The 17500-nt window shown below is 44.2% G+C and overlaps 1 protein-coding gene across 2 annotated transcripts in view; it reads right to left on the bottom strand.

Annotated features, from left to right (window-relative positions):
• Positions 1-17500, bottom strand: part of LOC308076451 (uncharacterized protein) — a 169461-nt gene that overhangs the window by 37499 nt on the left and 114462 nt on the right. The window contains exons 3-4 of one of the 2 annotated variants that reach the window (XM_080416739.1): positions 14977-15032; positions 9934-9960 (exon numbers count right to left, since the gene is read on the bottom strand). In XM_080416739.1, the coding sequence (XP_080272865.1) occupies positions 9934-9960; positions 14977-15032 (83 nt within the window). Of the gene's footprint in view, positions 1-9933; positions 9961-14976; positions 15033-17500 lie in introns of those variants that run through there. The other variant, XM_080416738.1, reaches the window with a different exon arrangement.

Here is a 17500-nt window from a genome sequence, read left to right as displayed (position 1 = left end):
GTGTGTGTGTGTGTGTGTGTGTGTGTGTGTGTGTGTGTGTGTGTGTGTGTGTGCGTGTGTCGTGGGTTGCTCAACCCTGCATTGGAACCGGGTGGCTCTGTAGACTGCAGTCCAGTATTAATAATCCCAGACTCTGAATAGCTGACATGAGGATAAATTAGACACTCTCTCCCTCTTCATTTGCCAGCTTTACCAGGCCCCAGGGGCATGATTGGCTCAGATATCCTGGACTGCAGTCCTGCCACCCTGTCATCACTCTCTGTCTTGATGGATGGATGAAGATGTGAGGAGGGAGGGGGGAGAGAAACAAGTCGAAAGTGATATCTTGGAGCAGCTCCTATTATGAGTCAGTCGGACCATTTGTCGTTCGCCGTACGCCTCCCTACAGTCTCGTAACGGCCGAGTGTGGCTGTAACTCTCGACTCCGTTCAAACACATCAGTGGTAATAGGTTTTATGGCGAGAGGGAGAAAAGCCTTTGAGGCTCACAATGTCCTCTTGATTACATGGTCCCTGGTGATTTCATCAGCAGCTGTGTTGGACGGCTAAAGAACAAATGACTGGGACTTAAAAGTGGGCGATGGTTTCAATATCGTTGTTTGAAGCCACGACTAAGAAGATACAGCTGAGATGTGTCAACCGCCATTGGTCCAATCCAAGAGGACATTTGTTGGTGTTACAAGCGTATAAAGCATTCTCTCACAGATAGATTTCCTTCACCAGATGCTACTGTGGCATTTAGGGCAACTAACCAGGCAACAGTTTCTCTGTCCTTTTAAATGCTCTAACCTGTGGGTAGGCTTCAGTGTGTGAGAGAGATGGCGTTTCTATGCGTCAGCATGCATTTGACTTCTTCTGGTTAAGGTTTCTTTATTGTGACATCTTGTGTACAGGTACATATGAGTAAAATTATTTTGATGTGTCTCTGTGTGGTGTCTGTGATGTGTCTGTGTTTTTTCTTTTGGTGTGTGTGTGTGTGTGTGTGTGTGTGTGTGTGTGTGTGTGTGTGTGTGTGTGTGTGTGTGTGTGTGTGTGTGTGTGTGTGTGTGTGTGTGTGTGTGTGTGTGTGTGTGTGTGTGTGTCTGTCTGTCTGAGTGTCTGGGGGTGATATCAGTGCATCTGTGAGCATTTAAAATGGCTCGGCTCCCCTAAGGCTCGTCAGGATGGGTAGGCGAGGTACGGACGGTGAGGTCACCGGCTCCAGACACTGAACCACACCGAGAAGAGACTGATTTATGGCCACTAACAAGCCACACAGTGGCCTGTGATCTGCGTGTGTGTGCGTGTGTGTGTGTCCATCTTGATGCCTGTCTGTGAACGTGTGTTAATTCTTAACAATAAAACCCTGTGTCTAATCCCTGACAGCTGACAACTTGCAAACAGTAGTGGTGTGCTTGACCCCTGTGACCTTACTACTGATATCCATCATGGACCTGGCGGAAAATTTCAGACAAATCCACAGACAAATCCAGTGGTGGAACAAGTACTCAATGTCCCATTTCACAAGTTTCCAAATGTATAAAAATGCTTTGAAAATAGCTGATCTACAAACTCACAACGCGTCGCTTTGCGACACGTTGTGAGCTTGTGGATCGGCTATTTTCAAATAGCCTAATTATGCATAGGGCTGGAGCGGTTAATGCATGTTTTGTAATAATAATCAAAATCTACAAAGTAACTACTAACTAAAGTTGTCAAATAATTGCAGTGGAGTAAAAAGTACAATATTTGCCTCTGAGATGTAGTGGAGTAGAAGTAAAAGTATTGATGTCAATTAAAGATAACATGAAATGGCGCGTTTGACGTCACAGGTGCACACTTCTGTATTTCGCAGGAGAAATAAACAGAAGGCATAGGGTATTTTTTGCCAAACTATTATATTATGATCTCCTCACATGGGATTTAGGTTCAACTTCAGCAGAGTTTCCTATTTAAATAACTCAAAGTGCACAAAATGTATGGAATCAAATGGACCCGTAGTGTCCATTTGGTTCCATTTGTACACTCTCTTGAGTTATACACAAAGCCAGAAAGCTCTTGAAGTGGACATGACTGATAAGATCACACAATAAAGGCTAACTAGCTTAATTCAAGACAGAACAGGGGTCACAGGTGACTCTTAATGGAAAATGGCCAATATGGGCCAGTGGTCGGACTGTAATATATCAATATGACAGAGAATGGAACACAGGAGCCAGGGGAATAGCATGGTTTTTTTGATGTGTGGGATATATGCTGTACTTTAGGTTTTACTAATTCTCCCCCCCTCCTGTGTGGTACAAACCTACAAAACAGACGGCAAGGCAGGGAAGAAAGCCTGGAATTCAAATAAAAATAGCACAGACTGAACAAAAGCACCCCCCCCCATTCCCTGTTAACCCTGCCAAAACCTCCTCATCTCTACCACAAGTGGAACGGCCCGCAAAGTATATGATGGAGAGATGAGAGGGCGAGAGAGGAAGAGTGACAAAGAGGGGAGAGAGATTAATGTAAAAAAAAAGTGTGAAAATAGTTCTACAATGACCACCAAAACCTCAATGTGGGGGTGTGTGTGGGGGGGGGTGCCTTCTTATGCTTGTGGTTGTATTTTGTGTGTGCGTGTGCGTGTGTGTGTGTGTGTGTGTGTTTATCATGAAAGGATTCTGTGAGCGCAGGACTCATAATTCCCACCAATTTGATTTCTCTTTAAACACATTTCTGGAAAATAACTTTGGTTCAGCTGGGGGGTACAGTACTGTACATGTCTGTGTCTTTTCTCTGTGTGTGTGCACATGTGCTTGTGTGTGCATGAACACGGCCCTTAATCCCACTGAGAGAATGGGTATATTCACTGTCTTTATTGCACTCCCTATTGTGTAGATTGTGTAATTATCCAGCAGGAGCTAATTGCCGTGGATGCAGTGAGACAGTGTTGTGTCTGCAATCCACTCAGCATCTCAGTCTGTGTGAGTTCAAAGGAGCTGTACTAACAGAAGGTAACAACATGGCACACAAATGTCTCTCCTATCTTCTCTTCAGAGCCTTCTTGTCTCTGTAAGCCTTTCGCTCCACTTCTTGCATGCGGTTTAATATCATTGTCTTCCTGTTTCCACATATTTTACTCTTTACTTTTCATCTTTTCCCCCCCTTTTATCTTTTAACTAAAACCAGGGGAAGAGAACATATTACTCGTATTCTAACTTAACCCTAAACTGCTTTGCTTGTCTGTTTTAGGATTGATTTAACTGATTACCTTTAAGGCACTTCATGGTCTGGCCCCTAATTACATTTACAGTTATTTAGCCCTTATGTGCCTGTGCTCTGAGGTCCTCAGGCACGAACCTGCTGGTTGTTCCTGAATCAAGACTGAAGACAAGAGGCCGTGCCTTTGCTCTCAGGGCAACTCTGGAACCACCTGCCTGAGCAGCTACTTTAACCCACATTCAATCCGGGAATGCATCTCTGTCATTTTAGATTTCTTTGGCTATTCAAAAATAGTGAACAGCGAACATTTGAAAAGGCGAACATTTGTAACTCAAATCTTTGCTTCTGGGGGTCCCTGGAACAAAATGTTTTACAAATGTTCGCTTTAAAAAATAGCAGATCTACATGCTCATAGCGCAGCAATCGGTACTGTGCTATGAGCTTGTATATCTGCTATTTTTGAATAGCCAAAGAAATCTTAAGTGACACAGTGCGTTCCCGCATTGAATGGGCTAAAGTCACTTCTTAAAAACGAACTTGTATCAAAAGGCCTTTGCATAGATTGAAATGTGTTTCCGTTTGATTCACTTAATGTATTTATTTCTTACTGCACTGTATTTCTATGTATTAATGCCCTCATTATGCCTGATGATAGTAATTTAACAGTTTAGTTCTTTTGTTTTGCATTTCAATACTGCCCACTCAGCACCTATTGGAAGGACTCTTCCATTGTTTCCCATCAAGGCTTTTTTAATGGGTTATTTCTTGCCAGATTGAGGGTCCGAGGACAGGAGTTGTCATTTGGTTTTCATAATTTAGAAGCTGAGATTTATTGTAAATTCAATTTCTATTTCTTTCTATTTCACACTGCAACTTCTGCACAGGTTGTCATGCTTTTGTTCTGTTTGTTGATAAAAAAAATTCAACATTATGTAAGCTCTCGCTAAGCACTTAAACACTTGTAACTTTGTTTCGCTAAGTGCTCTATAAATATATATATATATACATTTTAGAATTATCTATTATCTATATACTTTAAACTTTCAGAGAGTTAAATGAACACTCCGGATTTTACAGCGTAACCTTAACCACTTGGGGGGATCTGGAGGGGGATCTATTATTGCGCTATTTTTTTTTTAAAGTCACCTATAACGACATGCACAAAAGAGAGAAACGCCAGGTTGAAAGTGTTTAACTGGCCTGCTCTATGTCGGCCAGATACGTTGCGCATCATTTGTGATATATTACATAATATGAATTCTCTACAGAAGAAAGGGGGAAAAACGTTACAGAAAGACCCGTTTGTTTTGATAAATACAGTGTTCCAAAAAACCTAAGAGCACAATAAAGCATACCAGAGAGATGTGTGTTTGGGACAGAAAATCAGTGACATGTTGTTGGGGGGGGGGACGTACTGTCTGGCTTTAATCTGCAGCTCAGTGGCCTGGAAGCACCAACAATGGAGGCCTTGCTCTGTTTCTGCTGACTGAGGACCCACTGTCTGTCACACACTAGCACTCCCATGTAAACGCACTGCTGGCTGGGTGCGTGTGTTTGTAGAACTATAGTTGTGCGGACCAAATGTATAGTAGAATAATGAGGAATAGGCATTGTGAGGACCATTTTCCTGGACCTCACAAGAGAAATGGTTGTTTTATGGTTTAAAAATATTTTTAAAAGTATACAGGTTTAGAATTAGATTATATTAAGGTTAGGATTATAGGTTTAGGATTAGACATTTTGAAAATATTGATGTCCTAACAAGTATAGTAATACAAACTTCTGTGTGTGTGTGTGTGTGTGTGTGTGTGTGTGTGTGTGTGTGTGTGTGTGTGTGTGTGTGTGTGTGTGTGTGTGTGTGTGTGTGTGTGTGTGTGTGTGTGTGTGTGTGTGTGTGTGTGTGTGTGTGTGTGTGTGTGTGGGGCATGCTCGTCTAGCCCCTGTCACTTCTTCCTGTCATAAATCATTGCCCAGAGGTTAGTGTTTCAGTGACGGGCCCTGGCACAGTCTAACAATCAGCGTCTAAATGACGGACAGAATCTACAAGGAGGGCTAAACACCCAACCACACACACACACACCACACAACCCACACACACACGCACGCACGCACGCACAAACGCGCACGCGCACGCGCACGCACAAGCACACGCACACACACATACAAGCAACCCACACACACACACACAGAGAAAGAGATATCACATGCTATGTTTGGGATAGAAACACCACGTCATTAACTCTGTTTACCGTGTTAGTAATGCTTTGCAGCAACTGCTATGAATGATCCTGATGAACTTTCACGCCTGGGGAACACATGTGTAGCACCTGAATAAAGTGAACCCTTGCGTTCGTTCACATGCATTTATGCGCCCACACTGCACGCACACACACATACACGCAACTTGCGAAAGAATCTGACAAACGATCACTTTTACCTTTTTGTATTGTGTCTACTCTAGAGTCTGGCCGATGACAGATCTTTGGGTCCGATGTCGATCTCGATTTTGGAGAGTCCTAGACCACCGATTACCGATGTTTTGACTCATGTTTTGTCAAAATGTGCAAAACTTCTACATCAATTTGAACATTTTTGATTTGATTAATTTCTTTCTTTCTATTTGAGAACATTTCACTTTTAAACAAACAGATAAAGAACTATAGAACTTGAGAACTTGAGCCCTATTCAAAAACTTTCAAAAAATTGCCAATCTATAAGCTCAAAATGCATTTCATTTTGTGACATGTTGTGAGATTGTAGATCAGCAATTTTTTAAAACCTTGCCACAAATAGGGACAATGGGTTGAAAGTGGTTTAAATCAGGACACATCAGCTGCAAAATTGCAGATACCGATAAAAAAAGTCCAATAATGCCCGATATATCGTTCTGGCTCTAATTGTGTTTGCATGCAACTACACATTTTTGTCCAGACTAAAGAATAAGACTTCCAAGAGAAACAAGAACATTGAGAGAGCTAAAGGACAGGAATAAAAAGGCCAGGTGCAGGAAAGAGATCTAGCTGTGTATTTGCGTTTCTGCCACAATGGAGGCGGTTTCACGGTGCCTTTCATGAACTGGACCTGGACTCATTTGTGCTGACGAGCGCATGCTGGGTTCATCTGATCCTCTATGAGCTGGGTGAGAAGTTATTGGTATGACCAGTTATATAAAGTATATATGCGTGCAAGATCACACACAAGCACACACACACACACACAACTCACTGCTTGCTTCTGGCCTTCAGTGTAATAGTGAGTGGTTGCAGAGTTCACTCATTACAGTATACATGCATACGCACGTACGTACGCACGCACATATACACACACATACAAACAAACACAGGCACACACAAACACACATGCACAAACAAGTTACTCAACAAAGAGAGAGTGACCTATCTTTACCTCCAATGTAGAAACCTGATCATTTTTTGCTGTCTATGTTAACTCTTTGACTGCGGACGACGCGATAACGCGTCAAGTGCTACTTTGTCCAGTTGGCCGTCGACGCGTTCGACGCGCTTGACGCGCGTTCATTGTTTAATCTCTGATTGTGCTATGCTGCTTAATATTCAATGTTATTCTCGAGTTCCACTTACTTCACGGACATCTGCATCCGGTTCCATGACCTGGATTCCGTTTCCGTTTTTTGATTTTTCCCCCCAGTCATTTTCGTCCAAAATAGGTAAATAAACGGGTTTTCACACGGTATAACGGACAAACGGACAGGTTCTCTTCTATAATCTATGGTCTGGGTGACGATCAGTCATCGCCGTCGTGTATCACATCGTAATTTTCGCCGATCAAAACAATCTGGGTCGACGTCACATCCGTTTTCATGTTTTTCCTTGTCTAATCTATCAAGAAGGGTGAGAGAGACCCAACGACATGATCAAGCTGTCATGTGCTGCTCTCTAGTGGCGGATTTGTGCTGGGTCTTTAAATGATGTGTCCTTAAATTATTTTCATGAGAAAAATTCAAAATATAAAAATAAAAAAACACCAAAATTGCTGGCACTGGGGGAGTACTTTATGAAAATACTCTGGCAGTCAAAGAGTTAATGAGCAGTGAGATTAATCTACCTTTGTTTCCTTGTAACTCCATACACACCGCACGCACACACGCACACACACACAGTCACTCACACACACACGCACGCGCACACGCACACACACACACACACACACACACACACACACACACACACACACACACACACACACACACACACACACACACACACACACAGCACAGCCTGTAAGAGCAGGCTTACACACTTACTATACTTAAGTGGGCTGTGGAGGGCTTCCAAACGTAATATTATTTCATTTACGGTATTACAGAGCTAATAGGATTTGCTTCCATACATTATGCTAAGTGGATTTAGCCAGATAAACTAGCAGCATGGTCTGCATGGAGGGCTTTCTTTACCCAATCAACTCACTAATAAGATCTGCTCAAAACATGTGATAACATCTGAAAACCACTAACTCTCTGTATACACACACAGACAAACAAACAAACAAACAAACACACCAACGTGCAGCACGCATGCACGCACGCACACACACACACACACACACAATCAGAAAGACTCACAGGCAAACAAAAATAAACAGACTCCTCCTCACACACACACATACACGCAAGCACGCACACAATTACACACACACGCACACACGCACGCACGCACACGCACACACACACACACGCACACGCACACGCACACACACACACACACACACACACACACACGCACACAATCAAACAGACTCACAGGCAAACAAAAATAAACAAACCCCCCCCCCCCCCCCACATACACACACATACACAAGACGGAGTCGCATGGAAACGCACACTTGGTCCACACACTTGGTCCACCTGTGTGTAATTAGCAGCAGGCATTTCCCGTCAGGAGGGCTGTGCAGTGCCAGGCAGACTGAGAATCCGACTGGGAAAGTGGGGGACGCACTTCCCAACATTCCCAACGGGACCTCGCGTCCTAATCGCACCACGAGATGCCATACCGCACCGCACCACACCGTACCGCACTAACTACTGTGGGTAGCCATGGCAACCAGGCTGAGGGTCACACAAACATGGAACAGAGTGTCAGAGACCCCAAACTGGACTGTACCAGTGAAGTTATCTCTTTGTGGACTGTGTGGTTGAACCAGACACTGACACTGCGCTGACACTCTTTGCACCTTAATCTTGTGTACAACACGCTGATATCCTTTCTAATTTTATTTTTGCATCTTAATGTCTGATACCATGTACAGTATATACCTGCTGCTATGTTGATGCACCTGTAACCTCATATACTGTACCGGATGGATATGCAAATTTATGTTCAGTGTAGATCTCTTTTGTTGATTTGTCTTTTTTTCCCCCCTTGCTCCCCCCAGTCCCCCCTTATTTCTCTTTCTCCTTTCTGGAAATAACAAAAACACCCACTTTTTTACATCTGTAAACCTGTGAAATGTGACAATACACACACACACACACACACACACACACACACACACACACACACACACACACACACACACACACACACACACACACACACACACACACACACACACACACACACACACACACACACACACACACACACACACACACACACACCTTCCCCAGCAACACACCAAGACTGATTTATACTTTGTATGTATTTGCAGAAAATAGCAGATTTACAAGGTCACAGCACTATGTGAAAAAGTATGAATTGGACATTCATCTCTTGAATGATGAGCTTGTATTACAGTACGTAGCCAGAGTCTAGATTTAGAAGATGACTTAAAGCAGCTCAGAGGCAGCAGGACCGTACTAGGCTTTCGTCTGACTGCTGTTAGTTTCCAAAAGCCACCACTAGAGGCCACTAGAACCTTGGCCAAAACCACAGAAACGCCTTGGTACACATTTCAATGTTATGCCTCGCTGGCGACAATCAACTGAGATTAACTCGATACATTTTGTATTAGAGCTTCGACCGCACTAAAACAAGGGGGCAGTCAGAGAGGACTGACAGACCAGCAAATACTGAGGAATAACTGACCAAACAACCACACTGTAAACCCTAAACCACCTACCAGGGTGAGTCATAGGAACCACAACCGAACAGCGCACGGCCGATGCCCGTCTGGACAGCCCACTAGTACCCATGCACACTACAGCTGCTGTGATGTCATCAGCATGAGTCACACAATGGGAATTGACCAATTGACAAGACGTCATGTTCCAATTAGTCTCAGCTAATCCCTCTGGGCTATGTGTGTGTGCCTGTTTGTTTGTTTGTTTGCTTGTTTTGGGTATGCATGTGTTTGTTTGATTGTGTGTGTGTGTGTGTGTGTGTGTGTGTGTGTGTGTGTGTGTGTGTGTGTGTGTGTGTGTGTGTGTGTGTGTGTGTGTGTGTGTGTGTGTGTGTGTGTGTGTCTGTGTTTCTGTGTTTGTTTACTTGTTTGTGCGTGCATTTGGCTTGTGTGTTTGTGTTTGAGTCACTTAATTAAACGTAGTCATGGGGCAGGGTACACTGGTAATCACTGGAGAGAAAACATTCATTGTAGGACGGCAGGGTGAAGGGACAGGAAGCTGACAAGCGTTGACGTTAATCACACGCTAAAAGGGAGTGAAAACAGATAAAGGCCTGAGATGGCTTCTGAAGAAAGTGGAAGAGTTCACAGGAGAAAACAGGGATCTGATTGGGTGAACTGGAGAGTGACAGGGGGAATTACAAATCAAATTTACCGGGTATCCATCCCGTCCAGCTTTGCCCTGGTGAGGTTAGAGAGCAAGGCAAACATCAGACAGGTTAGAGCTCAACGGACAAAACACACATGCACAGTGTGTGTGTGTGTGTGTGTGTGTGTGTGTGTGTGTGTGTGTGTGTGTGTGTGTGTGTGTGTGTGTGTGTGTGTGTGTGTGTGTGTGTGTGTGTGTGTGCACACACATCTGACCTTCTTATCACCTTGTTGAGCTTTGTTCTATGATCAAGCAAGAGCTAATGTTTCCTGCAGCTATACAATGTAATATTCAAGGGATGTGTGACATTTAAATGCAAACCTGACGGGCTCAAGCATTTCTTTATTTGTGTGTGTGTGCGTGTGCGTGTGCGTGTGCGTGTGTGTGTGTGTGTGTGTGTGTGTGTGTGTGCGTGTGCGTGCACTCCCAATACACCTCTCATTCTCTTACCTGTTACACGAGAACAGGCTTGTGAAATGTCAACGCAGTGATTGTATGTGTAACACTTTTATTTGCTAATTTCCATACTACCTGGATGTGATGAGATTGTACTTACAGGAGCACCTGTAACACAAAACAAAGAAAGACGGACAATCAAACATGAGGCAAACGTACTGCATGTTCATGCAGTCTCCATCTCTGTTGAGACAAAAATGTATGTACCATATGAGTTATAGCATTCTATGGTTTGTACAGCAATCACTTCAGATTGTCACTGGCCTACTACAAGAAACATGTACATGTAATGTGGTCTGTTCTATGATGGCAGTAATTAACCATATAACTATAGTACAGAGTGAGCTCATTAAGGTCATTGCCAATGGATGTTGCGGTGTAACCGTTATGACAAACAGATACACTTATGGCCTGACTTCTTGGGAAATGGATCATGTTTCGCATTAAGGCATGAGCTTGTGCAGAGATTCTGTTTTCTGAACAGATATTGGACCATTAGTTAGAGGACAAACAGGGAGACTTAGGAAAATGAAAGGGATGCTCTGGCCCGACTGGGTCCCTGTAAAACATTAGAGGAACCTCTGGGGGCGAACTCTCAGATCTGATCGAAAATTCAAAACACTCAGATGTTGATCTTGAGCAACAAAAAGTGAATTCTGCTTTTCATACATTCTGTCTAACCAAGCACAATAATATTGATCAAAGGTAAATGAGCTCTTCTCTGGTTAGTGGTCTTGGTCTCTAAAACAAAAAAACGTTCTTACACACTATATCTTGTCCGATCTAAATGCGTAACGTGGAATGTTACAAAAATGAAAAGCCTCCCCCCCCCCCCGGCACTAATCAGGCCATCCTGAACCCTTATGAATTTAATATATCGGTTTTACATTAAGCGCCTTTATGTTTGTGGTTGGCTTGTGTTGATCCGGTTTTAAACCAATCATCATGAAGCTCCCACAATCACAGCCTGTGGCTGCTCCCATTGGTCGTACACAATAAGCCATATACTGTACCATCATACAGTATACGGCAACGCAGCATAATCAGCATGGAGGCAAACAGAGTCATCTAAACAGATTCAACAAGATTGGAAGCAGATTCCTCTTGGGGAATGGTGGGGGATATTTGTGGTGTGCTGTTACTGTATAAATACACACACATACACACACACACACACACACACACACACACACACACACACACACACACGCACAACACGCACACACACACCGAACCCAGTCGACGTGACCAGAATCTCTATGAACCTTTCTTAGTTAACCGTTTGATAGACAAGGGAAACAGGAGTTGACGGTGGGAGGGGAAACGGAATGAGAGGACGGAGAAACAGAGGTGTCGTGGTTTATGAGGCATGAGAGACAAGTCAATCAGGTTTAGTGGCGTCTAGACGCTGGGATAAAGACCCAAGGGGCCAGACAGCTAGGTAAACACACACATACACACACGCGCGCGCACACGTGCATGCGCTTAAGCGCACACACACACACACGCACACACGCACGCGCACGCACACACACACACACACACACACACACACACACACACACACACACACACACACACACGTACGTATTTGTGAAAAAGAAAAAAAGACAACGGGAGGTAGGAAAAAAGATGCAGAGAGAGTATGGGGGCATAAAGAAACGGGTTGACTAGATTGAGAAAAAGAAGATAAGAGAGGACGGGAAGAGAGAAGGAGAGGAAGAGAAAAGAATAGAAGAGAAGAGAAGATGATGGTCTGATCGCTCCAACAACTGTCCTGTTTCTTATTGACTAATTCCTGTTCTCAGTCCTCTCCCCTTCTCTCGTCTTCCTGAGATGAGAGTTGGTAAGTCTCTGCTCTCTGCTGTTGTTACAAGTTGTCCTGGAGTCGTGGGCCAAACAGAGCATGGCGCAACAACAGCCACTCCATGCCACCCCACCACCGCACTGTAAGCAAGGCCGCATCGTTAGGACAAGAAACTAAACAACAAGAGAGGAACAAGCTAAACAGAACCACATCGCCTCGCCAAAGCCCAGACCCTCAGACACACAACGAGCAGTCAACGAGCATCAACCCATCTCGGCAAAGACACAAACGGCGGTCGTTCTTTTGATCCCACGGCCTCTCTGCAAGCACCAGGCGGCTGGAAAGACTTACAGGCCTGATGCAAAACATTGTCATTTAGCTGTCCTGATGTTCTCCTGATGGATATAGAGAGCTCGGATTGGCTTTCAGCTCCAATCTATGCTGATCAAGCAGCGGTTGGATAACGTGAAAGATACGGGGATGGGGAGACATACAGTACTGTATAAAGTTATTTGGATACAATAATATGGAAGAGAAGTCATCAGAAGCAACGACAGAGGAAGTTGGGGGGCCCAGTATGGTTCCACACCCTGCATCACTTCACAGTAATACAGTCAATGCTGCTTTCAATCCACTGAAAATCACTTTGAAGTGATTTTGCTGGAGGGAAATATTCTCCCAAAGAAAACATGCTTTGGGAGGAGTTCTGTGCCCTCAGCAATCACAGTCGTATGCCTGATTTATACTTGTCGCTCCACCAAAAATAACCAATCTACAAGCTCAAGTCGAACTGCTTTTGTTGGTGCGCGACACTGGCGTGTATCTAAATATACATCAGGCTTTAAATAGCCTGGGCACACTGTAACATATTTGTTGTGATGTTCTTGTTTGTTCATAACCTGTTTATGAGTGTTTCATTGTGCATGGAGGACAAGAATGAATGAATGGGAATCCCTCTCTCTTGTAAGGAAGTTATAGGATAGCACAGCAAGCGCAGCACAGCGATGTGACTTTCTGCTTCTCATAAAGCTTAACGGTGATGCTGTATTTAGTCAACAGAGGCGGAGACCTCGTCTCTTAAACGCTCCAGACCAGACCCATGAATCACAGCCTGCTTACACACATCCTCTTTGATAATATCATCTATTACTCCCAGACCCGCAACACAGGAGACTTAATAAAAAACATTTGATACAAAGGTGAGTCAGGCTCCCTGAAGTTGAACGCTAAAAGTCTGAAACATTGCAGGCAACCTAGAGCATTTGACATTAGCTATTGTAAAATAGCCACTTAAACCCTATATACTGTGCGTCTTTGACCAGGGTCCTCCAGGTGTCTAGACTTGGGACTCCTTTTGTCCCTCACCTAATCTCTTCTCTCCCATCTCTTTTAGCTCTTTGAGCTTGTAGATATGCTATTTTCGCCAAATGGTCGCAATTTTCAGCAAATGCTCGGCAATTTTGACATGACCCAGAATAGGGAACACTAGGGTTCATGTGGTTAAGCCTCTCAGGTCATGGCCCGGACCGCTGGCCTAGCGGTCCGGGCACCTAGGCTCCAATGTATTTGTTGCGTGTCACTCCCCATCTCTCTCTCCCTGTTTCCTGTCTACCTACTGTACTATCAATAAAGGCATAAAAAGCCCAAACATAAATCTTAAAAAAAAAGAAAAATGGCAATGCTTAGTTTTCCAATGAGTGTTTTGTAGTCTGGTTGAAAAAATAAACCAAATAAATAAATGCAACACAATAACAGCAGATAATGATGTTGGTGAGGTAGAATCTCATTAGGTCTGCACTACTGCAGCTGCTACCGCTCAGCAGGAGCGGCTTACATATGGGCAAGGTTAGCACGACCACATGGCCAAGGTTAGCGCTACGTTGGGGCAAATAGGGAGGGACAGAGAGAAGGGTCTGGTGGTGCACTTCATCACCCACCATGTGACTCACTGACTCCACCAGATCCTACCAGAACCTCCACCACATCCTGACAGACGGTGGAGATGGAAGCAGAGAAGGTTGGTCGGGCAGAGAGAGAGAGAGCGAGAGCGAGAGCGAGAGAGAGAGAGAGAGAACCAAAAGGTATACTGTATGTGATACCTAGAGTCAAAGAGTTCTTGCAAGGGTATTTCTCTTTGGAATGACCTGCCTCTGTGTGTCAGGCAGTCTCAATCTAAACCTTCCTTTAAAAACAGTGTGAGAATACTGTTATGGAAAAAGCTACGGGCTAGTGATGTACTTTTAATTTGTGTATTTATGGTTTGGTATTTGTTTGTTTGGTATTTTAGGTTATTTTTAGTGCCTTTGTCTTTCGTGAGTTCATGTGACGTGTTGCGTGCGACTCTTTATTGTATTTATTTTTCAGGACCACATTGGAAATAAGTGTTTCATGACACTTTATGTGTACTGTACATCCTGAGTTGGAGTTATATTGTGTTGAAGTTAACTTGCATTTCTTTGACTAAAATAAAATCAATCAATCAGATATCAGAGAGAGAGAGAGAGAGAGAGAGAGAGAGAGAGAGAGAGAGAGAGAGAGAATGAGAGAGAGAGAGAGAGAGAGAGAGAGAGAGAGAGAGAGAGAGGGAGAGAAAGACAAAGAGAGACAGATAAACAGAGAGAGAGAGAGACATAGAGAGAGGGAGAGAGAGAGGGATGGAGGGAGGAGACAGCGTATGGGATACAAGACAAAAGAGAGAGAGTCAGACAGAAAAATGGAGGGAAGGTGCAGGAAAGCAGAGAATGGAGAAACGGTGAGAGAATAAACAGTAAAAGCAGATGCGGGACGTCTTTCTTACCGGGATCTCCTCGTCTTCCCATCCTCCCTCGCTTTCCTGGAGGTCCTGTAACAACAGAGACACGCTACATTAAACCCAGCACGTCTCCCATGTGGGAACGAGGAGAGAATGGACGAACATCACAAAACCTGTTGGTTGGCAGAGGAGGGCCAGGAGAGTATGTGTGTGTGCATTGGCACCGAGCGTGTGTATGTGTGTGTGTGTGTGTGTGTGTGTGTGAGTGTGTGTGTGTGTGTGTGTGGGGGGGGGGGCGCTCCAGATGTTCAAACACCGCCTTGCGGATGGCACGCTGTCAGGACATCTGGCCCTCGACAGGTGTGGCAAGTGAACACACGTTCTGACAGGAAGTAATGGATTACAAAGTGCCACGGAAGATTAATTGAAAAAGCAAATACAAAATGACAAACGATGAGGCATGTACAGGATTATCTGCTATGTTGTTCAACAAGCTGCCACTTTAGGCCATTTCAAAAGCAGATTGCTCTCAGTCTCTCCGCGCCATGCCTTTCTGTTAGGGTTATTTCCTCCCGAGTCCAGACAGACCTGTTCCTCACTGCCAGGCCAGGCCTGGTCTGGCGTGGCCTGGCCTGGCCTGGCACACCTTCCTCATCCACCTCACAGTATTCCAAGTTGTATATTTAATGCTAGTCTATGGTCATTCTCTACACCAGTGGCTCTCAAACTTTTTAATTTCAAAGACCCCATAACTCTGAGATGACGGACTCCACCATCCACTAGAGTTAGGGGGGAAAAATGTAAGCATGTCATTATAGGCAAAAAAGGTTCAAGTGGGCTTGCTACGGTTGCAGGTACTTCTTCTATGACGGTAAAGACTCTGTGCTGCTGATGGAGAGGTCTGGTAGCTTTGTGAAGCTAGCAGGGGGTCCATGTGGTGTTGGAGATGTGGCCAGCTTAACGGGTCAACTTTGATTCAACAGACGTCATGCAGGCTGCAGCTACAATGAATCCTTGCTTCCACCCATGATTTACGAGGGTGTCTGTGACGATTTTACGCTACAATATAACAAAATATCACAGATGGACAGTTTATCACCCTGTTAATAACAACTTAGAACACTGTAGCTCCTGTGCTCGGCTTGAAACATTGAACCATGCTACCTGCTTCCCCACGCCCTGAAACCACTTCACCTTCATGTGCTGTGTCTCCCTCTCTCCCATTCCCATCCTCCCTTGAGTCCCTTCCTTCCTCGCTCCCTGGCCTCGCCGAGAAATAGGAACCATACTGGGAAGTGCTCTATGAGGCTAACTGGTTGTGGCTGCAGACATGCTTTCCCTATCACCATTATTGGAGTTATTGTAGCGGCCTAATCACTTCCTGACTCTGCCAGTTCTTTCAAGAGACGGCTACTCTCCTCTTTTGCCAGTCTCTCCATCTCGTGCTTTCATCTTTCTTTCCTCTGAATGAAAGATACAGTTGATAAAATAATGTAATAATGTAAAAAAATTAAACTCAAATTTAAATAATTTCCCTTGTTAAACTTCCCTACACTTCTAAATGCCAGACGTATGCATTAACATATGTGGACCTGTGCGCGTGCTCGCACAAGCACACGCACACGCACACACACACACACACACACACACACACACACACACACACACACACACACACACACACGAAACCAAGTATTTTGTATTAATAGTCTCCATATTTACAGCTACAGTATATAACCTCCACAGCCACAGCCAGCAGAATGGAGCTGCTTCTGTCTCTACTGAAAATGATACAGGAGGGAGAAGAGCGTATTTTCTACCAATAACCATTGAAACCCTTATTTAGAGCATTAATCATAGATTGCCACAGACTGAATATGTATATTCTAAACAATTAATCAAGAATAATTTGAAAAGGGCCAGTTACTCTTAAACGGCCCAAACAACGCCTTTACACTGGCAAACAAGTCGACAATCAGCGATCGTCTCAGAGAACGGCGGAAGAGCTGGAAGGATAGAAGTGCCTAAAAAAAAGGGCAATAAAAATTAAGATGAAAACTCATGAGAAGAGGAGTGTGACGAGTTGTTGGCTTAAAGATCTGAGCTTTTCGGCAAGCGAGGCCGTCATACAGTACTATGTATACAGACTATGTTTGAATTTAAGCTTAAGCGTTTACGCCACTCTCCTCTCCTCTCTATGTGACTCATCTTCTTCTCCTTAGCAGGGATAATAGAGGAAGTGATGAATCCTGGGAGCTGAAAGGGGAAAACGGAGGGGCCCAGCCTGAAGGTTAAAGACTTACATGATGGAAAGAGGAAGTATGTCTTACAATGCTCATACTCCATATCCATCATACAATCTGTACTGTAGCTTGCTTATGTACTTTAGCCACTTAAACCCTATGTTGACCAGGGTCCTCCAGGGGTCTATACTTGGTCCACTTTTTTTTCTCTCCCTCTTAGCCTACACTAAATCTCTTCATCCAAAATAGGCGATCTACAGGCTCACAGTAGATCTAGATGTTCGGCTATTATCACATGCCCAGAATAGCGATGCT

Source organism: Gymnoscopelus braueri (genome assembly GCF_963280865.1).
Source record: "Gymnoscopelus braueri genome assembly, chromosome: 20".
NCBI classification, from domain to species: domain Eukaryota; kingdom Metazoa; phylum Chordata; class Actinopteri; order Myctophiformes; family Myctophidae; genus Gymnoscopelus; species Gymnoscopelus braueri.
Note: the sequence above shows the minus strand (reverse complement) of the source record. Positions and strands in the feature narration are given on the sequence as shown.